General features: G+C 46.2%; 1 protein-coding gene across 1 annotated transcript in view; it reads right to left on the bottom strand.

The window, feature by feature from the left end:
- The window catches only part of SNTG2 (syntrophin, gamma 2), a 243436-nt gene that overhangs the window by 101374 nt on the left and 114817 nt on the right, over positions 1–27245 (bottom strand). Inside the window, exons 8-9 of the mRNA XM_011960963.1 lie at positions 25569–25696; positions 1737–1866 (exon numbers count right to left, since the gene is read on the bottom strand). Coding sequence (XP_011816353.1) covers positions 1737–1866; positions 25569–25696 — 258 coding nt within the window. The remainder of the gene's footprint in view (positions 1–1736; positions 1867–25568; positions 25697–27245) is intronic.

Here is a 27245-nt window from a genome sequence, read left to right on the forward strand (position 1 = left end):
TTTTTTGTAATTTTTTTAGTAGAGACGGGGTTTCACCGTGTTAGCCGGGATGGTCTCGATCTCCTGACCTCGTGATCTGCCCATCTTGGCCTCCCAAAGTGCTGGGATTACAGGCGTGAGCCACCGCGCCCAGCTCAAATATCAGTATTTATGTGAGTGAAGTTATGGGAGAGCAGGTGTTTAAATTCCAATAACTGAGAAAAGTGAGGAAATGATTTCTGCTCTACATAACCTTCTGTCAGTATTACTGTGATGGTAATTATGGTTATCACAGTTGATAATCTTTCTTTTATTTAGCTCACCGAATGACCTATGGAGGTAGATGTTGTTTTCCAAAATTTTACTAACGAGGAAGTGGAGGTGCAGAATCATAACACTCCCACAGCCCACAGCCACACACACAGCCACACAGCCCACAGTCACACACACAGCCACACATCCACACAGCCCACAGCCACACAGCCCACAGCCACGTAGCCGGGAGGTGGCTCGGAGTCCACATTTCCGTTCTAAAGTGTTGGGGTGTCTGAATTCTCTGCCCTGCTTACGAGGGGTGATGTGTGAAATGACACAGAACTGAAGGGCGCTCCTTGTCACAAGCATTTCTGCAAATATGAGTCAAGAACCATCCTTTCTTCCCTTTCTATTTGTTCAGATAACTTTGGAATTTAAAGTGCTGCATCTGAAAATTACGATATTAGGAAGATTCTGGTACTTCCTTCTATGGTTACAGAAAGGACGCTCCTGAGGTCTTTACAGTAGAAATCTCACACATTACTGCTTCCCCCAGTGACAGGTTAACTTCTGTTTAGCAGCCACAGAAAGAAGCGAGGTTGCAAAGGAGATGTGGGCTGGTAGGCAGGGAAAGGCAGGGCAGGGGCAGGGTGGGTGCCTCTGCAGGGCTGCAGGGTGGGCCGTGCCTGGCCGGTCTGCAAGCTGAACCCAGTCTCTGCAGCCTCCAGGCCACGCCGGAACAGAGCAGAGATCAAAGTGCAATTACAAGGCAAGTCAGCTGGGAGGGAGCAAGGACACCAAGGTCAGTCCAGGGCCCCCTCCAGGCAGGGCCTGTCCTGCCACAGTCTCCAGGCCTGCAGCTACAGCTCCATGTCCGTATTCAGACACCCACCACTCCAGGCAGCTCCCACATCATCGAGTCTTTGCTCCCACCCCATCTCTTTTCATTTCTTTAATTTTTAAAATGTCCTGTTGACTTTTATTATCAAACACATTACTTAAAGAGACAGAACATTTTTTCTTTTCTGGGGGACTGCAGCACAGATTTGAGAAGTAATGTTTTTGCTCAATTATGCCTTTTTCTAAATCTTCATAATGTTTGGGGGAATTATACTTTTAACCCAATTAGGTTTCCCCAACTCAAAATGTCACATTGTATCAATGCATTTGGTAAAATATAAAATTATGACACATAACTAGTTCTGTATATGTGTGTGGAGAGAAACAGAGAGGAAGGGAGGGAGAGAGACAGAGGCAGACAGAGGGGAGGAGGAAGATAAAACCAGGTGGGAAATTCCCAGCTGTCAGACGTAGCCACACTTTTTGATTTGGAAACATTCTGACGGCTTGATTTTTAATGTTTATAGTCAGGGATTTGACACATTGAAACAAGTACATGATTTTGTTTAGGGTTAATCATAAATCATCAAAAATACGACGTCTCAATTATTTTTCATGCACAAATGAGCATCAGCAGAGACTCAGAAACACCGTGTGCTCACGTTCTGAAGGGTCAGCTCCCTGATGTTGGCTGAGACCGCCCGCAGCCAGTCGGCGCCATCCTGGGCCGTGTAAAACCGGAGGATCCCAGAGCTGACTCCATCCAGGGCGAGCACCTCGAATGCGTTCCACCTGGGGGGAGGAGAGAGCTGTCCAGGAGGCCCTGCAGCGAGGGGCGCAGGTCTGCCTCCGTGAGCTTCAAGGCTGATGCAGGGCTCTACCCTGGACCCCGGACACAGGGCAACTGCACCCCTTCCTCAGGCACCTCAGTACGGCCAGCAGGCTCGCTGAGACCAAGGCCAAACCCCAAATTCCCTTGGTAACAGGAGCTACTTCTAATTCGATGAAACATGAAAAGCAATTGTCAGGGGAAGAACAGTGCTCCAGAAATTTTGGAGTTATTGTCTGCAAGATTCTTACTCGTTATTGTTTCAAAGACCCTTTGGATGGAGCACTTAAAGCTCCTGATGGGGTGAGGCTGGAGCAGCCCAGGCACCCTCCGCACTCAGCATCCACCCTTCTCTAGGACCACGTGTGCACTTCTGATTAACAGGGGAGCTTCGGGAGAGACTGGGTCCCCTTCCATTGCTCCACGACACTCCACTTGCTGAGAACCCAATCATGGCCAGTATTAACGACAACAAACCAAATGTCTCAAATTCAGTAGTTCATCCCTGTCATGCAACATCTTTTAAAAGCATACTTTACATGTACCTATTTGCAAAAGAGAAATGTCATGTACACTTTTGTAGACTTTTTCTTAAGAAAATAGTGCCTATTGCCTGGGTGCAGTGGCTCAAGCCTATAATCACACGACTTTGGAAGACTGAGGTGGGAGGATCCCTTGAGGTCAGGAGTTCGAGATCAGCCTGGCCAAGATGGTGAAATCCCATCTTTACCGAAAATACAAAAATTAGCCGGGCACGGTGGCACACACCTGTCGTCCCAGCTACTTGGGAGGCTGCGGCAGGAGAATCTCCTGAACCCGGGAGGCAGAGCTTGCAGTGAGCCGAGATCATGCCACTGCACCCCAGCATGGGCAACAGAGTGAGACCCTATCTTAAAAAAAGAAAGAAAAAGAAGAAAACAATGCATATTAATTTATACGACCCATAATACCTCCATGGTCTCAAGCCGCTAACTGAAGATAAAATACAGAACAAAACAAACATATTTTGTTAAAAAAAACAAGTCTTCACTGAGTTATGCTTTAATAATCTTTCAAATGTGAGTGTCATCGCTGCTTTCTTAGGCAGGGAGGGGTGTGTGGGAGAAGGGGTAGGAAACAGAGATGGTGTAACACAGTTCTGCATATTTTTGAGCCAAATCTATCAGACCAGAGTTTGGTATTTTAAAAATCATTCTTTTGAAAAGCAGACATCCCTGTCTAGGGGACATTCTCATCCTAATTAGTGTTTCTTGAATCAGAATGTGAGGTTTATCTACTTGTAGCTGATATTCTGCCTGATGGCGATGAACAAGATACTCCTGACTTTGCAGGAGGACAGAGGTGAAGGTGGAGGTGACAGAGTGGAGCTGGAGAGGGGAAGAAGCCGGAGAAAGCAGGTCCCCTGCGTGGGGAGGGCAGGCAGCTCCGTCTCCACCTTCGCACAGCCCTGTCTGATCTCCTTTCCTGGTCTTCCTGGTGAGCACCCATCCCTCAGGGTCCATTGCTTCCTGTGGGGCCTTTGGTCCTAGATGTCTGCTATAATAAATTAATCTTTACACTTTAAAATGCTGGGAGACTATTTTAGGCACATCGTGTAATATTCCACATGAATTAGGTGCTTATTAAATATTGAGAGACTTATATCCATACTTTTGTCCAAGTATCCATTAATTCTTATTAAATAGTGCTGACTACAAATGGGCTCGTCGCCATCACTTCTCGTGTGTTCATGTTAACTGGTGTGACATACACGAAGCAAGGCTGACCTTCATCTAGTGGTAAACAAATGGCTGGGTCAAGCAGATGACTGAGGACAACAGCCAAGTTCCCTAGCTCCCCACATGAAGAGGGCAGAGACTGTTATTTTTAGGCACATTTTACATTGAACTACAGCACACATGCACACACACACACACACACACGCACACAACTCACCAGTGAACACCTCCATAAACAGTCATGTATTCAATACCCTTGGCCAACCAACCCTCAGACCAAAAACAGACTTTAGAAGAACCTTCCAAAGCTCCCTGTGTCCCACCCTCCAATTTTCCCCATCTCCGAGCTCCACGCTTTTATTCTTTCAGGAGAGCCTGTTTTTCTCCAAAGGCCTGAGGAGGAACAGGAGGTGGTGCCAGTGTGGGCCAGGGGCAGCTTTGCCTGGAGCTAGCTGGTCTGGGGTGGGGCCTGCAGGGACCCCGGGGCAGTGTGGGGCAGGGGCGCCCCCTCTCATGAATCAGGGACGCCTGGTTGGGCGTGTGAAGGACACTCGTGGTCACCGCTTGGCTCCAGCTCACATGTGCTAACAATAGTGTCTTCTCGGGGCATTGGCGTTTCCTGATTCTCAGGGTTGGTGACGTATGCACCAAATGCATGGAGGACTGAACACCGAGCGCTCTCAACAGGGTCAGTACTGTGGTCATCCCCGCAGTCAGTGGTGAGAAGGAGTCTGAGGCCCGAGTCCTAACTCTGCCTTCAGATGTTTACACCGTCATTCATGCAGCGGGAATAAGACGTGAGGTAGAGACGGTGGGCCCAGGCTCCATGAAGGACCCTTGATCTTGCTGTGGTCTTGAGAAAGATCATCAGCTTTGCCCCCTGAGGCAGTGAACACACATGGAGCCCCAGAGGCTCACGGCCTCGCACGAGGGACAGACGGCTGTGACCTGCAATGCAAAGGGAGGCGTCTGCAGTCCAGGCACGTTTGTGCCATAGCTACGTGAGGCAGGCTGGACATCTCACCTCTGAGCTGGGCTTTTCTTGTCCTTACGATGGGCTTCAAATGCCAACTCTACCATAAAATAGAAATACTGAGAGAAACAAATGGAATAACCTAAACAAAGTTATTTGTAAGCCCGTAAGTTCCACATAAACGTTATTGGTCTGTACTTTGTCAAAGAGGGCAATAAAAATTAAAATCAAATGAACAGAAGCTGTGAAAGTTGTTGACAATAATGCTGATGGCAGATACTAACATGTTAATAGAACAGGGAAAGGAAGGTCACAGCTTGGCTTATCGTTGGTTCACTGTTTGATTTATTGTTATAGAAGCCGTGTAACTGGTGTAAGTTACGCAATCTGCTTTCAGGCAAGTCTGGATGCGAGATCAGCAGCCGCTTCTTCCAGGGCACTTCTGGGCCTTTGTTTCCTCTGAGTTTCATCTGTGGCTCACGGATGGAACCTGGCCTCTCTACCTGCCTTGCGGTGGCTGCTCAGGCCTTTCAGGATGGTGTTCATGTGGTCAAGGTCATTGTCAGAGCTGAAATTCAGAGCATCTGCTCAGGAGCTAACATGCTCTTTGATGGCCATGCGTGAGATTGTAGGAAGCTGCCGTAAGCAAAGCCACACCAAGCAAAGGCAGAGTGCTTGGTGCCCCGGGGTTCCCCAAGAAGAAACCAAGCCAGCTCCGACACTCAACCATCCTTGGGGAAGCCAGGAACTGACTGTGTTGGCACTTTTGAAAAGTCTACCCTCCTCCCAGGGTTTCCTCGTGCCCTTAGAGAATTTTTGAATTCCAAAGAGAAAACTGAAAATAGTTTTATGCTCTAGGAAGTGAATTGAATCACAGTTTTTGGCTAAGAGAAATAAATTTATTCCAATAAAGTTCAGAGCACACGTCTTCATGTATCAGGACATCAAGGAATTGAAGTTACGTGCTCAGGTCTGCACCTCCCGTGGAGGACATCCAGTCTCTTTGGGCCGTTCTTCCTGCGCTCCTGACTGTGGGCTCAGTGCCAGCCTCAACCCCAACCCTGCGGCTCCTGCCGGGCAAAGCCCCACAGCCCAGCTCTCACGCGTCCGGCCACACTGCCTGCCTTCGCTGTAGTCTTCAGGTCCACACCCAGAAAGGCCTCCGAATCCTGCCCAACCGCTGGGAATCTTCCTGTCACAAAACACACCTCAACAGATTCGAGCCTTTTTCAAATCATCTGCTTCAGCGGAAACCAATTACAGAGCATTATCAGTTACTATTAAAGCCCCGAACCGAGACCCCTGCTACATCTGCTACCAGCGACCACTCTTCTAACCTCCTGCTCCACTTGTGCTGTGGGATTCCAGCAACTATAAAATTTGACCCTAAAAACTGAGAATTCTTAATCGCTTGTCAAAGCTTCAGTGTTGGAGAAAGGAAGTCAAAACGTGTAAATCACCTTCTTAGCAAGCTGTCCGGTTTTTAAAGAATAAATATGTTGGACTTTACAAAATTTAACCAAGGACGCTTTCATCCATAAATGATGGCTGGTGGCCCTCATCACCACCACAGCCTGTGACTCCCCATCGGCTCTGGCTACCACCTCCCTCTGTGCCTGCGGTAACAGGGAGGAAAGGTGTGCATTGCACACACGCCTGTTTACTTAACTTTAAGCCTTCATGCTTTGGAAAATAAGGACAGTATGCGTGTGTGTGTGTGCGTGTGTGTGTGTGTATTTTAGCTCATGACTGAAAATTATGAGTACTCATGAGAAAAAAAGATAACGTGTATGTTTCAGAATTTGAAAAATCTTGAAATTTAGTTCACATATTTTATTTCAAAACTGTCTCTGTAGTATATTATTTTTAGTACAATTTAGAAAAATATATTTTTTCTACTTCCCTGTCATGCAGTGGTGTTTCTAAATATTCCATATTAAACATTAATAAAGAGGGCTAATTTAAGTTCAGGAACGTCTGAATGTAATGGAGTAACTTGTTCATTAAAAACTCATTGTGGGCTGAGCGTGGTGGCTCACGCCTGTAATCCCAGCACTTTGAGAGGCCGAGGCGGAGGATCACCTGAGGTCAGGAGTTAGAGACCAGCCGGACCAACGTGGTGAAACCCCATCTCTATTAAAAATACAAAAAAAAAAAAAAATAGCTGGGCGTTGTGGTGCATGCCTGTAATCCCAGCTACTTGGGAGGCTGAGGCAGGAGAATCCCTTGAACCCAGGAGGCGGAGGTTGGAGTGAGCAGAGATCGCATCGTTGCACTCGGGCCTGGGCAACTAAGACTCTGCCTCGGGGTGGGGGAAAAAAAGTCATTGTTACCAGAAATTCAGGCCACAAATAAAGTGTTCACTCGAGACAAAGAAAAGTTCAATAGGTCCAAGAAAGAGAATTTCCCCCCTGTGGTGTCTCACAGGGCACCTCCGCACCCTTCTCTGTCACTTCCCATTGCCTCGTGAGAACAGGGCTTGGGTCTTCTGAGCCCCTCACTTCCCCGGGCAGTGCTGCCGAAGCAGGAGAGGCAGGAGGCCCCCTCCATGCAGGCCATGCCGAGGCCAGTGAGTGGGGCACTGGAGCGCAACGTCCAGGGACTCCCTGAAGGCCTCCCTGTGGATGGGAAGGACAGGAGGTGGCCTGCAGGGATGCCGCGCATGTCCATGCATCTTGCCGTGGGGCCGTCACAGGCCTGTGTGTTTGCTGCAGGCCTCAGCAGAGTGGGCGTCCTATGCTTTGTTCTTTCCACCACAGCCAGCACTAAGAGCCCTGGCACTCAGTAGGCACGCACGAGTGTTTGCTTTGTGAGTAAATGTTTGAGAAGACCCAGCAGGATTCCAGCACCTGAGTTTGTCACAGGAAGGTGGTGTCTACACTCCCCTCTGCCTGCTGGTAGGACTGACCCCAGCCGATCTCAGCCACGTTGTGGGGGTCCCTCATCTGACAATGGGCTTACACCACTGGGCCATGAGAAGCAAATGGAGGAGGGAGGTGAAGGGACGAGCTCATGCCTGGCGTATGCACATTTAGCGTGTCCTCATGATCACTTTCCTCTCCACCGGGGACCATCTGGAGCGAGGCACGGTGCTGCACTGAATGGCTTGTGCTTTTTTTCACACCCACACTGCCAGGCAAGTCACCTGATGATAAGAACTGGTTGTATATGATAGTGGCAGCAGTAGCTGTAACAACAACAGAGAACTAAATAAAGGCCGTCACTCATTACGAGCTGGCTTTGTGCCAGGCTCTATCCTAAGTAACTTACATTTGGATCTATTCCACCCTTGCAGTGACCCTATGGAAGAGCCACTGTCATTTCAACTGCCCAGGGTGCAGGATGGGGGTGGGGGCTTGTGCCACAGGCCAGGCCGGACAGCTGCTGATTGTGGGGCCTGGGCCCAAGCTTGGGAACCTCTGGCCCCCCGCGCTGTCGAACCAGGTGCTGTGCTCTCTGGAAGGCGGGATCCGTGGACCCGGGCGCTGCGCTGCCCACAAGGTGGGATCGTTATCTGCGTTTACTCCAGGGAAGCTCAACTAGCATCCCGGGGCTCAGGGCTGCTTCTCCGTTATCTGAGATCCAATGAGACCAACTAATTGGCCTCGACCACCCAGGTGGGCACCCCCAGCAGCGGGCAGGACAGAGGGTGACCTGTGATCACAACGGGACTTCGCTTTTCATCCAGGTGAAGGCGTCACTCACACAACTGTCCCCTAATCCTCTCAGCTTCAGCGCTGGCCTTTTCTTCTCTGTAAACTGCTCCTGAGTCCCAACCCCCAGACATCCAAGTTTCCAGTGCCCGTCCCTCTGATCCTGGCTGCCAGTGCTGTCTGTTTATAAAACTGTGTCTGATACACTGGGCAGGTCATCCTAACACTACAGCCTGCCTACACTTACTCACTGATCTTTGTTTTCTTTTTCCGTTTCAAAGGATAAAACCTCATCATTAAACAGAATGCCTGTATCCTGGTAGCTTGCATGAATCCAGAGTGAAAATTATCTGGACTATGAAATGGAACACGGGTGGAGGCTGCATACCTGACAATGAATGGAGCAGCAGAAGCCGCAGCCGTGTGCTTTTACCCAACACCAAAGTCGGCTCCCGTCCCCTTAGGCCACAGCTTCCTAAAACCAGCTGGCCCAGGGCCCGGGACACAGCAGTAATTTCTGGGTAACGTGAGAAAATGCAGAGATTTGTTGATAAAAGGAAGCCCAGAGCAGGCCCCCAGGTGGGCAAGAGCCTGGGCATGCAGGCACGGACCATGGGAGTGGAGGTGAGGGTCTCCCAGGGGCTGCATGGCTGTGCTGAAGCAGGCCTGGGGGAGAGAGAGGCGCTCCCCACTCAGCAGGGACCCGCAGCCGGGGACTGGAAGGATCAGGGCCAGAGCAGGCCTTGCAGTCCGTGTTCTCTGATCCTAAGAGAACCATATTTTATAAATGTCAAGGCCACATTTTAAGCACACATGTGAACATGGGTAACTCAGTCCATGACCACGAGGACCCGCCATCATCTCTAAAGCGCAGACGTGAGTGGAGCTTCGTCCCACGCTGGGAGGTCACAGGGCTGAGTGTGCACAGGAATGACAGAAGCCCTAGCTCAGATGTGAGACACGGTACAGCACTCAGCCCACACAGTGCAGCACTTAGACCCCAGCCACGAGACACAGAAAGGCCTGGACGCTGCAGGCGCTGTGTCACCCCCTGCACGGGACGCTGTGTGTCATCCCCCGCACGGGGCGCTGTGTGTCATCCCCTGCACGGGGCGGGAGGCTGCCAGCCTCTCAGGCTGTCTTCCTCGTTTTTAGAATGGAGGTCAACCTGCCCAGCAGAGCGGTGTTTGGAGCTACAGAATGCAGCCAAGTGCCCTCGCTTAGACCCAGCAGAACTTTAAGAGCAGCACCAGTAGGAGCAGAAGAATCACCAGAGAACTTGTTTATATTTTACACAAGTTTACTGTGAAATGTAATCATGTCTCAGAGGAATTAATTAATTCCTCTGATGACAGACACAAGGCTGACTGCAACATGCCAGTGCCACCTTCAAGCCCTAACTTCAGTGGAGACCGAAGCTCAGCTTCCCCAGCTGTGGCTGCACAGACCCACACTCGAACAGGCCTGAGGAGCTGGTGTGGAAGCTGCAGGACTCCAGGGTGGATACGGCAGGGAAATGGATTCACACCTGAGCGGAGGAGCTCCAAGGCTGTCTGCCGTGACTCTCCTTCCCACACCAATGGGCTGTTGATTAGAGTCACACGGGTGGCTCCTCCGCTTCCGGAGAGAACACCCGCCTGCAGCAGCAGACGCTGGACACCAGCGAGGGGCCGACTGTTCTCCACCCACCCGTGGCCTCGGCACAGCAGCCATCAGCTGGACAGGCTGTTACTCCTGTAAGAATCCTTCCTACCTTGGAAAGTGCACACAGTAGGTGCTCAATTCCTGCTTGGAAATAAATGCATTTTTTTGTTTGCTTTTGTTCAAGAGCTATTTCATCATCACTAGAAGAGATTTTGTATGTTTTGTTTGGTTTTATTAAGGGCAAATGCAGAATTAGGAAAAAACAACCTCTTTCAGTGATAATAAAATAACTCTTTATAAAAATGTCCACACTGATTTAAAATACACAGTTGGGGGTGCTGAATGTACAAGGACACTTACACATCGCGCCCCTCTCTTCGGGCAGACAGCAGGCAGGACACCCGCTTTCCGTCCAGGGAAGAAACGCAGCTGCCTGTTACAGGTGCTGTAACGTGTGTTAATGAGCTTGATTATGGGCTCGAATTCCTCATGTTTGAAAAAACAAACACATTTTAAAAGTTCACTTTACATAATAAGTGAAGTTACTGTGAAAAATTCAAAATACAATCAATTTGAAACACACATAGATCTATTGTCTATAAAAGTAGAACAGTCTAAAAGATTCTTAGAGGCTAAATTTACCGGGACTAAGTCCTAACCTGAGACTTCTACCTCTCAAAATTGAGTTTTCTAGAACTATTTTGCATAAGAGAACTTGCGGTTTTGCCTGCGGCTGAGAAAAGGAACATAAGAAGCGGGCTCGGGCTCTGCCTTCTGGGTCCCAGTTCAGTCTAAGAGCGCCCTCTACAGGCTGGGTCCCAGGTTTCTCTCGGGGGGAGCCTCGGTGTATCACAGGCTCTGTGCCCAGGAGGTCACTGCTGTGGCCTCGAAGCCTTCCACCTCCATCTAGCAGAGCTTTAGTCCCCGGGCCCCTGCGTGTCTCTCCACGCTGATGGGGTGACTCCAGTGGAAACGCCGCCTGTGTTCCCAGTCGGTGCTGGGACGGAGCGTGGCGCGGCCCCACCCACTGCTGCCTGCGCTTCTGATCTAACCTCTGCGAAGCTGGGTGACTGGCAGAAAGGGTGCCGTGTACATGCAGAACATTCTGAGTGATCATCCCGTTTCTGAGAAGCACACATTGTGTTCAGCAGTCCTCCAGGTCCTCTTCCAGGGATCAACCTTCATTTTAACATCCAAATCCAACTTTCTCATGACATAGCCACTCAGGTTTCCTCTGAAGTCACAATAACCTAACAGGCTCTCTCAAGGCCTGTGCAGCCAAAATCAACGGTTATGAAACCAGCAGAGTTTGGCGTTGGTCACCAGAATGCCTTAGTTTCCAACTTTCATACACTTTTGAAAGTTCTCATTTAATCACATGTTCCATAGCAAGGTTTTTTTTTATTTTTATTTTTTTCTTTTTTCCACTGTAGCAAGTGGTATTAAATGGTGGTCAAGAAATGTTTCCTGCATAAAATCTGATCACCGAACACACGGCTGGTGTTACTGGGCCTCCGTGTGCCCACAAACTGCACCATGCCCGGGTGTGCTAACCTGCATGCACCGTGGGGCTGCACTCCTGGGCCAAAGACGAGAAAGACGTGGTGTCGCTCGAGAGCACGACGAACCGCCTCCGAGTGTCTGCGCTTCTCCACTTCATTCACATCCTTGGCAGTGAACGTCTCTGCAATGATTTCTTAGTCCAGACGGTGCTTACATTCCACCCCAAAGCACAGACGTGAGTGGAGCTTCGTCCCACACTGGGAGGGCGCAGGACTGAGTGTGCGCAGAAGCGCTGGCTCAGAGAGCCACTCGTCAACATTTCCTGCCGACCGTAAGCGACGGACTTCATGGGAGCCCAAAGGCAGTAAAAGCCGACTCTCAAGAGAGCAGTGGACACAAGGATGCACGATTCCCCCCCACGTCTCCTCCTGTCTCTCCTTTTCTGCTGCTTATTTTACAACCGGTCAATGATGTGCAAAGAATTCTTAGGCTCCTTTCACAAAAGCATCCTGATTCTTTTCATACTCCGACATATGTCTTTAAAGTTAAATATTTAATACTTTTGGGAGAAATGAGGAAGAAAAATACATAGATTACGAACAATTGCATTTATATCGAGGATAAAAAGAACCAGCTGGCATTTATTCACACCTTGTAATAAACACTGTGTAAATACTTCATTTGCTGCAGTGGTTTTAGCCCTCACAATCATCCTATGAAGAAAGTCCTGTGGTTATCATGTTAAAGATGAAGAAATCGGGGCTGATGTAGATAAATCAATTTTCCCAAGGTGACTCATAAGGCCAGAAGCGGTAAAGGCAGGGATACACACACACAAGTGAGCTTTATAAGGAACTCCATCTCCAATTCACAACCTCAGTTCTTAACTAACAAAGAGCCTCTTCTGGACCTTAAAGCCACGTGAATGGCCACAGCTTACACAGCTCAATGTTTTCCTACCTAACACTGCATTTTTCCTACATATTTGTTGAGGTGTTAAATACAACTGCACCTGCTGGAGGGGATCTGTGAACTCCAGGAACGTAACCATTCTTGCGACCTGAGTTATCACGGCTTCCATTCTTTTTCCTGGGACAGAAACATTGCGTCTGAAATGAGCCGTGGAGCGAGGCGAGCTGCCGACTCAGAACACCCAGCCAAGGCTTGGAGACTGGACCCAGTCTAGGTAAACATAAAAATCTCTATGCCAGGAAACTATTCAGCCAGGAGAATATTTTTGCTTTCCCAGATAAGGCTGAGTATGAGGTGAGGAGAACATGGAATGTGTTCTGCTCATGCCGCTGAGGGTTCCGTCTGTACCTCCTCCTCCCACGCTGGGCACGTGGCATTGGAGGGGCCCTGGAACACTCCAGGTGAGGGGTCTGGGAGGCAAAGCATAGGCAAGTTTGGTCTCTGAGGTAAGCACAGAGCAGGTAACAGGAGGGGAGAGGAGCAGAGGAGGTGAGAGGGGGATGAGGAGGCTGGGAAGCCAGGTCAAAAGTCAAGGGTCAGGTGGCATCCCCAGGACTGTGCTCCAGGCAGAGGCACAGATAGAAGAAAAAATGAAATTAAATCCAGTTTTGGATGAGTGTGACTTCCATAGTAATGGAAAAGTTTGGCCTAATTCCTAAAAGTGGGGTATCCCTAGCAACTCCCATCCCCAAGTCTGGGGTCAAATTCCCATTGGATTGAATGTGGCTCCCCAAATGTTCAGTGTTGAAATCCAAGCCCCCAAGGCCACCCATCTGTGGAACTCTGGAGGGCTACGGCCTCCAGAGCTCGAGGGACGCATGCCTGCTGTGTGAGGCCACCCACCTGTGTGCTGCGTGAGGCCACCCTCCTGTGTGCTGCGTGAGGCCACCCTTCTGTGTGCTGCGTGAGGCCACCCACCTGTGGAACTGGGCTGCGGCCGCCCACACTAACTAAAACGAGGCCTTCAGAGCCAGGTTAGCGTGCTGAGGTCATGGATACCCTGAAGATCTCGTGCCTCTAAAACCTTATCCATCCACTCTGCCAGACACGCCTGGTTCCCCCCTGCTTGGGGATTAATACGAATGATGCCACTGATAGTTCTCCCCTTTCAGCAGCAGGAAAACTCAGGGACTTCGGCTCATGTTTAGTTGTAATGGGGAGGGTGCTGGGAAACCGAGGTGAGGGGTTCATGGTAAAACGACTCTGGCCACAGCTGTGGCCATGGGGCTAGAAGCACAGGGATCCCAGGAGGCACCGAGGAACTGGACACAGTTGGCAGAGACAAAAGATCAGTGCTGGGGCAGCAGGCAGGGCAGGCAGACGCCCTCCGTCACCGCGCTGCTTTCATCTACAGCGATTCAGCACCTCCAGCTTAAAAAGCCCTTCCTGTTCATTTTCATCACAAACCCTGACAGCCTATTAAATCTCCATGCACAAAGGAAAGAAAAATCAAATTAATGTTTAAAGCGGACAACTTGTTATGAATTTATCCTGCTTAGATACAAAGAAAAGATCTTAATGTCCCCGAGCGGAGATTTCGCAGTTATCTTTTCATAGACAGGGCACTAATCCCTTACAGTCAAAATGAAAATAAAACGGATAATCCTTGGAAACGAAAAGACACTCGACTGAGAGACTGCAGAGGGAGAAAAACAGAGACAGAAAGACAGAGACAGGCAGAGACAGAGAAAGACAGAGACAGCAAGAAACAGACAGAGAGAGACAGAGACAGAGAGAGGGACAAAGAGAGGCAGAGGCAAAAAGAGACAGAGAGGGACAGAGGGAAGGGCAGAGAGAGACAGAGAGAGGCACAGACAGAGACAGACAGTGACATAGAGACAGAGACAGGGAGAGACAGAGACAGAGAGGGACCAGGAGAGGCAGAGAGAGAGACAGAGACAGAGAGGGTCAAAGAGAGACAGAGATGGAGAGAGGCAGAGGCAGAGAGAGGGGCAGAGACAGAGGAGCACCCAGGGCATCTCAGAAGCACCGTCACACAGTGCGGTGGGGACCACTCCCCCGAGGAAGCGTCATGGAGCCTCGAGAAGTGAGCCGGGAGAATGACGCAGATGCAGAATGATTTCTCAAGAATGATTCTGAATTCCCAGGAAAGAAGGAGCGGATGCAGTTCCACCCAGAGAAGGCAACTCAGAGCTGCTCCACACATCTGTTGGATGGGGAGGGGTGTCAAGGTGCCTCCGTAAATCAGCAGCCCTTGTTCTCTATCAGAGCAAACTCAGGAAAGCTATATTATGTAGTCACTGATCTGCTCAGCAGCGGGTCCACGGGTGCCTCGGGGCAGCTCTCCGTGGTGCTCACAGGACACCCTGATTCACTGCGTGCCCGTGGAGGGGGCGGCCCAGGGTGGGGCAGCACGGAAGACACCCCCGCCAGAATTGCCAGGTGTTGAAGGCAGCACTGGCTTCTGAGAAGACTTAGAGACCTCCAGATCTTAAACACATGGCCTATGCCCTTATCAGGGTAGGACACATGCCAGAGAACTGGGCGTTTGTAGAGATGTAAGTAGAATGGGATTATTCTCTTTCCATCAACATGAACACTCTAACCTTCTGTCGTCAAAAGAAAGTTTTCAGAAAATTTAAAGATGGTGTAATGAGAAACAAACAGCAGCTCTGCCACCTGCTAGCAGCCAGCAGGGCTGTGGGGCTCCTCTGAAAAACAGGGTCCCACACATCATCAACCTCAGACCGGGGCTCTCCAGGGACATGAGGGAGCAAGGCAGAGCAGGAGCAGGGGACACATGAGATGCCATCCAGCCACAAAGGCCCACAGGTCTCTGGTGGGCTGCTGGTCTGAGGGAGGGGTTGCTGCCCCCACAAGCCTGGCCTGGCTCCGGCCCCTTCCTGTCTCATGCTCCTGGATAGAAATTAAACCAGACACTGCTGACACAGCCCACACTCTGATGGCACCCAGTGCAGGGCCAGCCCTGACCTCCTGGCCCTTCCCACATTCCCACATCCCATCCCAAGCCCCCCTTTCCTGAGGTGCCACAGCCTCAGAGACAGTCTCAGAACGCTGTCTCCCTGGAAGCCCAGGTAAGGAGCCCCGTGTGTGCGGGATGCGTGAGCTCAGAGCATCGAGTGCTGTGCTCTCGGGATGGACGAACTCCGGAAAATTCACCAAAGGATTCTTTTTGGTGTGACTATTTAAACATGATAACCTCCTTTGCAAAACAAATTAGAGTATTTAACAGTATAATTCTGACTTGTAGTATCACTTTTCAAAATCTGCTTATCTGCAGTAGGTCTGTTTCCATTATGACCACTACAGAGCCCATCTGCCTTCTTCTTCCGAAATAAGGTGAGTGCCTACAAAGCACATGAAATTTTATTGAACTCACAAAACATAATTTAATTCTGTTTTTAAAAAAACATGGTAGATGTGGGGCAAAAAGATCCCTAAGTTGTGGGTTTTGTCTCTTCCTACCTTACTACTTAACTCCCTCCCTTTCCCCCTCCCTCTCCACCTCCCCTCCCCTCCCCTCCCCTTCCTTCCCTTTCTTTCCTTCTAGGTTTCAGAAAAAAAAAAAAAAAAAAAGAAAGTCAATTACTCTTAATCAATTTGAGGCCTACCTAAAACAAGAGGCATGGACAGGGCTCCTGTGAGCAGGTAAATAAAAAGTAGTTCCTCCTGTAAAGAGTTGCAAAGTGATGCACAGTAATTCTGTGGGACAGAGATTCTGGAGATGTTTAATTGCTCTTATTTGGGGATAATCACTCAAATCTGAATTTCCTTCCTTCTGTTCAGTCATTCCCTATTCCACAAACAATTTGTATCAGTCCATTCTCACACGGCCATAGAGAAGTATGCAAGACTGGAGAATTTATAAGGAAAAGAGGCTTCCTTGGCTCATGGTGGCACAGGCTGTGCAGGAAACATGGCGGCATCTGCTAGGATTCTGGGGATGCCTCAGGAAACGTACAATCATGGCGGAAGGCAAAGGGGGAGCCAGCACTTGACATGGGCGTAGCAGGAGTTGGAAGGAAAGAGGGCAGGTGCCACACACTTTTAAACAGCTGGTTCTCATGAGAACTTGCTTACTATCATGAAAACAGTACCGAGGGGGTGGTGCTAAACCACTCACGAGAAATCTGCCCCGTGATCCAGTCACCTCCTACCAGGACCCACCTCCAGCACTGGGGATTATATTTCAACATGAGATCTGGGTGGAAACCCAGACCCAAACTGCATCACAGTTAAAAATCACTGAACTCCTGCTGCTTCAAAGCTCCTTTAAACGTACAGTTTTATTTTTTGTTACCTTCGTAAACTATCTTAGAAAGCAGTAAAGTGTTAATATCATCTCCCATCCTACTTGGTTAAACAGGCAAAGAAGCCATCACAAGAGCCCCCATGAGTTATCCAGGTCGTGTCCCCAAGAGGGTGAAGCGGGATTAGAAATCTCTTAGTTCTGAACCCCATACTACTCCTTCATCCCACCTGCTTCCTCGGGCACATGCCAGAGACACCACAGCTTTATCTCTTTTCTGAGCCTCTCGTAAAGCTTCCTCACTGGTGAAATGATTGTGGATATTTTTCAAGCATAGACATTTCTCTTGTTCTTAAGTATTTCTTCTCTCTATTTTCTGAAACACACAGGCTATGGGCAGCACCCTGGCTCAAATCCAGCTTTGTCCAATGGCACCATGTGGAAGAACAGCCAACTGTCATCCAAGGCTACCTTTGTTTTAAAAGGATGAATTTCTAAAAAGCGTGGACATGCTATGGGCTTTCCAGAGTGAAACAGAGGTTGAGACACTAGAGCAGGCAGAGTTCTAAGGCAGCCCCCAGTTCTCAGCCCTTGATGGAAACATCTGCTCCAGTTATTCAATCAACAGAAACTAGGTGTTTGTGTGAAGGGATTCGGCAAATGCAATCAACGTCTCAACTCGGCTGACCTTCAGTTAGGGAGATGTATGCAGGGCACAGCCTGAACACACGGCCGTTTACATCTGGGTCTAGAGATCAGAATGAAGTAAGTCATAGATTTTAGGCTCATGGAGTTACCTGTTACCTGCTGTTGGCTTGAGGGCAGAGGCTGACCATGTCAATGAACATGGTGGTCTCTGGTGGTGGAGAGCAGCCCTTGGCTGACAAAGGTGGGGAACTGAGTCCTATAAAGTCAAGGGACTGAATTCTGCCAGAAATCCTGAGTGAGCCTTGAAGATGGGAACACAGCCTATCCGACACCTTGATTTTAGCCTGCTGAGATCCCAAGCAGAGGACCAGCTGGGCGCTGCTGGACTCCTGACCCATGAGAACTGTGAGAAAATAAACAGTCTTGTGTTACCTGCTAAGTTTGCACTGGTTTGTTACATGGCAACAGAAAACTGATATGGTAAAGACAGGCAAAACTCTAGCATCTCCACCACCATGGCCACCCCATCAATAATGCTTTTCTTCACCTGATATCAGAGAAATGTCTCGATAACTAAGCCAGTAGTCAGGATCGCATGGTTATGCTAAGTTACCTGTGATGCTGCGTGACAAACTGCCAAGTGTCACAGGACAGGGGTTATTTTCCTGTTGGATAACTTGAGGGAAAGTCCTGTTCTATGCTGTCTGCTGATGTCCATTAGGAACTATGCTTATTCTTTATGTCTTTTTTAGTTTCATCTCAATATTCTCCCTCTAACTTCTTAGTGAACAATCTTTTCTGGTACTGTGTAGCCAACGATTTAATCCTCATTCACGGTGACATAATTTATCCAAAAGCATAGTTCCCATTTTACCAAAGAACCGCTTGAGTATAAGCTTGATCTGACAATGGAATGGAGGAAAATAACTTCTGCCAGTGCATGGGTTTGTAACATGTTGGAGGCAAATGGAAATAAAAACACTTGCACTTATTACACATGATTTGTATCATATAAATATGTATTTAAAATGAATTAGTCTTAAGTATGCATCTACTCTTTACAGAGTTTTTTTTTTTTTTTTTTTTTTAAACAAAAAGAACTCAGAAAACTAAGGAACCTCAACCATCATTGGTCTAATGACTTAACAAAAAAAAGACCCAAGGGTGATGTCAGCACATGGTGGAATAGGAGGTTCCCCTGCTCATATTCCCCACAGCAACAATGATTTCACAACTATCCACACAGAAAAGTGGCCCTTTTGGGAGCCATGAGATTCAAACCAGAGGTTGTCAAACTCTGGTGGAGTCCCCAGCAGGGTCATTTTGAGAGAACACAGCTGCACCAGGTAGCAGATCCAACTGTGGTCCCAGCCCCAGATCTAAAAATGGCTCTGTTACCAATTTCCAAAAAGCTCAGCTCTATCCCCATTGGGCCTCAATCCTGCTACCCAAACCACCCAGCAAGGGTTCTGGGAGGCGTGTTGCACACTAGTGCCTGGGCAAGCAGGCCTGATGATAACAGTTCTGGCAGTGAACTTGAAAATTACCCTGCAACTCACTTCCACTTGCCCTCAGCTGTTGCTCCAGCTTGGTACTTGTATTAGTCCATTTTCACACTGCTATAAAAAATTAAGAGATGGGATAATTTATAAAGGAAAGAAGTTTAATTGACTGGCAGTTCCACATGGAGGCCTCAGGAAACTTAATCATGGTGAAAGGTGAAGGGAAAGCAAGCTTGGCCCTTCTTCACATGGCAGCAGGAGACAGAAGAGTGAGGAGTGAAATTGAAAGAGCCCCTTATAAAACCATCAGATCTCATGATAATAAAACTCACTATCATGAGAACAGCACGGGGGAGCTACCCCCATGATCCAATCATCTCCCATCAGTTATCTCCCTAGGCACGTGGGATCATGAAGATTACAATTCAAGATGAAATTTGGGTGGAGACACAAATGATGAAATTTGTGCTGATGACACAAAGCCTAATCACATTACTGCTATTCACACAAGGACCCAGAGGGACTCGCCTGTCTGTGCCTCCAACAGGCTTGCGGGTTCCCATCCCACTGCAGATGCTGAATGGGACCTGGACAATTATATGTCAACAGATTAGATAACCTGAGGAAATGAATAAATTCCTAGAAACATACAACCATCATGATAGAATTAAGAGGAAATAGATCATCTAAATAAACTAGTAACAGGTAAGGAGATCGAATCAGTAATAATTAACAATAAATCTTTCATCAAAGAAAAGCTGAAGACTAGATGTCTTCACTGCTGAATTCTACCAAATAAATAGTGAAAAACTTATACCAATTCTTCTCAAATTATTCATAAAAGATTGAAGAGTAGGGAACACTTCCAAACTCACCTTTATGAGACCAGCATTATCCTAATACCAAAGCCAGATGAGAACCTTACAAGAAACAAAAATTACAGGCCAATATCCTTGATGAACATATGTGCAAAAATCCTCATCAAAATACTAGTTACCTGAATTCAATAGCACATTAAAAAGATCAGTCACCATGATCAAGTGGGATTCATTCCTTGGATGCAAGGATGGTTCAACACGTGCAAATCAATAAATATAATTCACCATATTAACAAAATGAAAGACAAAAACCATAACATTGTCTGAATAAATGCAGAAAAACATTTGACAAAATTCAATATCCTTTCATGATAAAAGCTCTCAACAAATTAGGAATGAAAGGAATGTACTTTGACAAAATAAAGACCATGTGTGACAAGCCCACATCTAAAATTGTACTCAATGATGAAAAGCTGAAAGGTTTTCCTTTAAAATCCAGAACAAGATAAATATGTGCACTCTCACCACTTCTATACAACATAGTACTGGAAGTGCTAACAAGAACAATTAGGAAAAAGAAATAAAAGGCATCTAAATAGGAAAGGAAGAAGTGAAATTGTCTCTGTTTGCTGATGACATAAACTTATATGTAGAAAACTCTAAAGACTCAAAAATACTGTTAGACTTAATAAAGGAATTTAGAAAATTTACAGGATACAAAACAACATTCAGAAATCAGTAGTATTTTGTATACTAACAATGAACTACACAAAAAAAGAAATTAAGAAAATAATTCCATTTATAGTAGTATAAAAATACAAAATACCTAGGAGTAAATTTAATGAAAAACATGAAAGATCTGTACAGTGAAAAATATACAACATTGATAAAGGAAATTATAGATGACACACAAAAAATGGAAAGATATCCTGCATTCATGGATTGGAAGAGTTAATGTTGTTATGATACCATACTACTTAAAGTGATATACAAATTATATGATGTCTCTATGAAATCCCAATGATATTTTTTCACAGAAATAGAAAACACAATCTTAAAATGTATATGGAACCATAAAAGACTCTGAATATCTGATCTATCTTGAGCATAAAAAGCAAAGATGGAGGCATTACACTACCTGATTTCAAAACATATTACAAAGCTATAATAATCAAAACAGCAAAGTACAAGCATAAACACAGATACATTGGCCAATGGAACAGAATACAAAGCCAGAAATAAACCCACAGATCTATGGTCAACTGATTTCAACAAAAGTGCCAGGAACATATTATGGGGAAATGACAGTCTCTTCCATATATGGTGTTCAGAGAACTGAATATCCACATGTGGAAGAATGAAACTAGACCCTTATCTCACACCATATGCAAAAATCAACTCAAAATGGATTAAGGACTTAAATGTAAGACCTGAAACTATAAAACTACTAAAAGAAAATACAGGGAAAAGCTCCATGACTTTGATTTGGTTAATGATTTCTAGAATATGACCCAAAAGCACAGGTGACAGAAGAAACAATAATATCTTTGTGAGGTTTGCATATTTGCTCTGTATCTGCATGGGTTTTTCTAAGCACTCTGGTTTCCTCCCCACAAAGACATGCAGGTAAGGTTAATTGCTGTGTCCAAATGGTCCCAGGCTAAGTGACTGTGGGCGTGTGTGACCTGTCCTGCAGTGGGATGGCTTTCTGTCCAGGGTTGTTGCCCAGCTTGAGCCCTGAGCTTCCAGCACAGACTCCAGTCTCCCCAACCCTGAATGAAATAATTGGGCAAATACTTATCTTGTTTTTATTCATCTTTCTTAAATGCACGCATAGCTCATATTTATTTCACTATTTAATAATTGAAGTTTTTTGGTCTTTATTTATAAGTTTGGTGATGTTTTGTGACCAAAAATATGCTGTAGGAATCTAACTCTTATTTATAGCTATTAGCCTATGGGAAAATTGGTTTCTTTATACATCTTTTCACTCAAGTTGCAGTTTCTGAGGACCAATCAATGATGTTAAGTGAGTATGTACTGTATTGTATATTTCAAAATTGCTAAAAGAGTAAATTTTAAATATTTTCACCACAAAAATGCTAAAGATGTGATGTTATTGATATGCCAAGTAGCTTGATTTAATTATTCCACGATGTAAACATGTATTGACACATAACATTGTACCTTAATTATACATGATTTTATTTGTCAATTTTTAGAAAGGACCCAGAAGGTGGTGGTTGTAGATTGAGGTCCTATACCTGGACAAGCACAGAGTCAGAGGGGACACACAAGATGCTGGCTTCCAACCTCTTCATCCTATTTATATTTCTATTATATGATATCTAAAGGTTCCTCCTGGGCTACAGCTTACAGCTTTTGTTTTAAGGTTCTAAAACCTGTTTGATTTAGAATTGACAATTTCTAAACTTGTTCCTTACCCTCACTAGACTGAGGAGCCCTCAGGAGAAGATACACAGAAATTTTAGAATTCCATCCACTGGGATCAACACACTCAAGTCTCTTCTCTTTTTCATCCATTTTAAAATGAGACCTGAGGAGCTTACAGGTAAGATGGAGCTAAGAACAGCATCTCAGCCTCTAAATGGGACTTTAACACAAATACGTTTCAGAACAAACAGGTTTTATAAAATTCATAGCTTGAGCCCTTATGTGTTTTATGATTTGCCCTTTCCTGCCCATACTAAGTCTTGCTTAAAATAATAAAAAAGTCAACAAAGCTAGTAAGATATATTTGCCTTTATAAAACAAAATAATCTTGTCTTATGAAAAATTATAAACCTTTCAGTTTGCTGTTACAGTGTGCATTGGTCCATTCTTGCACTGCTATGAAAAAGTACCTGAGACTGGCTAACTTATAAAGAAAAGAGGCTTAACTGGCTCACAGTTCTGCAGGCTACACAGGAAGCATGGCGGCTTCTGCTTCTAGGGAAGCCTCAGGAAACTTCCAATCATGGTGGAAGGCAGAGGGTGAGCGAGACACCTTACAAGGCAGGAGCAGGAGCAAGAGAGAGAGTGGGGAGGTGTCACCCAGCTTTCAATGACCAGATCTCAGGAGAACCTGCTCACTGTCAGAAGCACAGCACCAAGGGGGATTTTGCTAACCCATTCATGAGAATCCACTCCATGATCAAATCCCACCAGGCCCCACCTCCAACACGGAGGAATATATTTCCACGTGAGGTTTGGGTGGAGACACAGATCCAAACCAAATCAGTGTGTGATAGCTTTTATAACAGAAAAAGAATCTGAGGCTCAGGCAGTCAGCTGATTTCTTGAGTTCCTTTTCATTCTGCTGGATGTCATGTATTTATCCCAATGATTGTGGTATGAAAGACTTAGTGGGTCAAAATATTTTGTCACCGAGAAAAACACTTGTGTTTCTACATTTTCTCAAGCTGCGAGAATGGGTGGTCAAGTCTGCATTTAGTTAAGAATTACTAGCGATATGGTTTGGCTGTATCCCTGCCCAAATCTCATCTTGAATTGTAGCTCCCATAATTCCTATGTGTCATGGGAGGGACCTGGTGGGAGGTAATTGAATCATGGGGGTGGGTTTTTTTCCATGCTGTTCTCATGACAGTGAATAAGAATCACAAGATCTGATGGTTTATAAAGGGTAGTTTCCCGGCACACATGCTCTTCCCTGCCACCATGTAAGACATGCCTTTGCTTCTCCTTCGCCTTCCAACATGATTGTGAGGCCTCCCCAGTCATGTAGAACTGTGAGTCCATTAAACCTCTTTTTCTTTATAAATTACCCAGTCTTGGGTTTTTCTTCATAACAGTATGAAAATGGACTAATACAACTAGAGACCCTATCCTGTCCTCAGAGTAGGAGACATTTCATCTTACAACCTGAATTCATCCTTAAACCAAAGCTAGAATGGCCAGTCTTCATCACATTCAATGGTAGATGGGCTAGGAAGTGTTTATGAAGTTGAGTGGCTCTATTTTTCTAAAAACCCATTTAATTCAAATTCACTAATAGACAAAGGTCATTTTATGCACTATTTCCCTCTTTGTCAAGACAGATACATGCCCAGATCTCTACTTGGTTCCCAAACTAACCCCAAACCAAAGAAACATGTTGTAAGAAAGCCACATGCACGCATTTTAAAAGGAATTCACAGTGACAGCATGGAGTGTTAAAACATTTTGCTGTATTGTACAAATGGCTATTTACCTATCCATCTATCCGTATCTCTGTAATCTATCTATATTTCAGCCCCTCTGTCACTGTAATAATTCATCTATATATCTACAGTCATATGTTATTTAATGATGGGGATACATTCTGAGACATGTGTCATTAGGCGATTTTGTCATTGTGTTTACACCATAGGGTGCACTTACAGAAACCTAGATGATACAGGCTACTACACACCTAGGCTATATGGTATAGCTTATTGGTCCTAGGCTACAAACCCGTACAGCATGTGACCGTGCTGAATACTTACACAACTGTAACACAATCATATTTGTGTATCTAAATACACAAAAGCAAGTATCTGTGTATGTAAGCACATCTACACTTAGAAAAGTGAAAGTAAAAATAGGGTATAAAAGTTAAAAAATGACACACCTGTGCAGGACACTCACCATGAATAGAGCCTTCAGGACTGGAAGTTGTTTGGGGTGAAGCCATGAGTGAGGAGTGAGTGAATGTGAAGGTCCAGGACATTACTGCTTCCTTTTATAGGACTGGCAGTGCAGTAGGTTTGTCTATGTCAGCATCACCATAAACACGTGCGTCACGTCTTTCACCGTGAGGTTATGATGGTTGATGTCACCAGGCAATAGGGATTTTCAGCTCCATTACAATCTAATGGGACCACCATGGCATTTGTGGTCTGTCCTTGACCAAAACATTATTATGCCAAACATTATCTATCTATCTATCTATCTATCTATCTATCTATCCATCCACTTTATCTATCATCTCTATCTATCCAACTATATTTACCTACCTGTCTTTCTACTTCTCTAGCAATACACACATCTACTAGGTTTGTCTCCCTTTACCAAAGGTGGGCACAAATCTGCAAATCAAGCTTACTGTCCCTGTTCCTGCAATGGGATCATAGACATCCTTCCACAAACATGAACATTCTTTGTGAGAGGCTGTACAGTTAATACCAATTCATATAGAAAACCTAATTTTAACCCTTCATGAAAAGCAACATTTGCTGGACTTTTACCTTCCATTTCAGGACCAGTAAAGGGAATTTCAGGTTGTACTGTCTGCCCACCACAGACACTATAGCCACACACATTCACACAGATGCACACACATTTTGGGAAGTACAGTGCTCAATTAAAAAAAAAAAAATCCTTTGCTGACAGAAGGTTTGCTATTTCTATACATCTGTCTTAAGAATAGAAAGAGGAAATTCACCAACTCATTACTTGTGGGCCTTTCCACAGTGATTAAATAGCACAATTAGCCAAGCATACATTTTTCTACTCGAAAAGCTATGGAAACATCAACTTTTACAGTTACATCTTTGAAATTATTTAATTAACCAAGCTCACAAACTAGTTAGCATTTATTTAACATAGGTGCTGGTCTAACCTTCTCATTTTATTACTGAAGAAAAAGAGGCCCACAGAGTTTAAGTGGCATTTCTAGAAACATCTGAGACTTGGACAAGAAGTCAGTCTTTATTTCCAGTCTAATTCTGTTAGCATTTAAAACTAAAAATAGAATTTCTTTTACTAATGACTGTTTCATGAGAAGCACCCATGCCACCTTGCCCTAGGTAGAACATTAGTAATAAATTCACTGTTCTGATACCTGACTTCTTATTTTCTCTTGATCTTTAACTTATTTATTCCAAATGCTAAATTTATCAGAAGACAGCATGTACACTTGCTAATGTCACAGTCAAGCGCTTTGGAGTAACCAGTGGCCTGTAGGAACTGGCAAAAGTGCACGGGGTTCATCAACTTTTCCCATCTCAGACAACGGTCACACACCTTAATTTTTCCGCTCCGGCTTTGTACCTTGAGATGCGAGCCATGGACAGAGGCACGGACAAGGTGTCCAGCCAGCGCTTCTCATACCTCGGGTCCTTAGCTATGGGTGAGGAAGGTGACGATGGAGCCTGTGCAGAAGAAAGGAGAACGAAGTGTCACAGAGGCAGAGGAGGCTGCATGCAGGGAGAGGCGTCTGTAGGCACCTGGAACACAGAACTCAAGTCCAACACATTTTAACTGATAAAAAGCAAGTGAGATCGTTTCTGAAAGATCGGGAAAGAAAGAAGTGCTCTTCTACCTGGATTTAAGACATTTTCTCCCTCTATTTTCTAACTGCAAACTGCATGAGAGGAAGGAAGCTGAAAGGAAGGAGAAGGAGAACAAGGGCCTAAATTTGGAGGGAAAGTTGCAGACACAGTACTGGGCTCAGTGCATAGAGACCATGAGAAAGACGCAAAACCAAAACAACCTGAAATGTCCACTCAGTGAGTTTCGGTCGAGAGACACATAATAGAATGGCTGATGACATTCTGTCCAGGTCATGGGTCTGCTTTATTATTAGTGGCAACGACCCTACGTGCCGTAGTAGGAGCTGGGCCCAGATGGAAAAGTGAGGAGGCCTCGGAGCCATGCAACCACCACAGCACCATGCAACAGCCCAGCGAGCATCCAACAACAAAAGGGTCAGAACACGTAACAGCCCCGCGAGCGTCCAGCAACGAAAGGGTCAGAGGTGGGCTCTGCCCACAGGATACAACCGTATAATATTGCACATTCTCAAAGAAGAGCCTGAGCTGCCTGAGCCATCTTGACCTCAGAGCCCGGCTCGCTGTGAATGAACCAGGTGCTGCTGCCCCAGTCACTGGCATGGACACACCTCACGGGTGTGCCCCACACTAATAGGTGTGCCCCACACTCATGGGCGTGCCTCACACTGACAGGTGTGCCCCACACTCATGGGCGTGCCTCACACTGACAGGTGTGCCCCACACTCCCAGGCATGCCCCACACTCATAAGACATTTATGTTGATTTAATTTAATTCAGTGTCCACCAGAAGCACCAGCCCTGAGTTCTGGGCTCTGTGGACCATCGGGTTCAGGGACTGCTACACCTGGAATCTGAGCATCTGTCGGCAAGAAGACTTTGTGTAAGAAGGGGCACCACCAGAAAACAGACCTGGGCTTTCCGGAGGCTCAGAAGGGTGGCATGAAGTGTCCTACATACTTGCTTGTTCATAAGTATTAATTGGCCACATGTCCACTATGTATCAGAATGTTATTTGAGACCTCATACCTCATTCCTTATAAATGTATAACCTTATACATTGGTTAATCCGCCACTTAAAGAGCAAAGCCTGTCCACCTCAAGTCTCCTCTGCAGTCAGCTTTACCTGCCAAAAAATAACACCCCTAACAGTTCTGTGCCACTGAACTGGCTCTGGTTGGTTTGTGGTGAAAGGAGATGGGGGGCCGTTCCCCAGGGCTTCACATGAGATCCCTGGAATCTTGGAGGCTTCACTTCCATGTGGATGAGGTTTCCATACGACACTCTACACACTGCTCACACTTAACAGAAAGAGTGTGATGATTTATTTTTCATCTTTGCTAATATACAAGCCCCTTTCTCATTCTCCTCCACCTCAAATCATCTTTGCATCCCTGCCCTAGGATTTAGA

The sequence above is a fragment of the Colobus angolensis genome, unplaced genomic scaffold, assembly GCF_000951035.1.
Source record: "Colobus angolensis palliatus isolate OR3802 unplaced genomic scaffold, Cang.pa_1.0 Scaffold53, whole genome shotgun sequence".
In the NCBI taxonomy this organism is placed as follows: Eukaryota; Metazoa; Chordata; class Mammalia; order Primates; family Cercopithecidae; genus Colobus; species Colobus angolensis.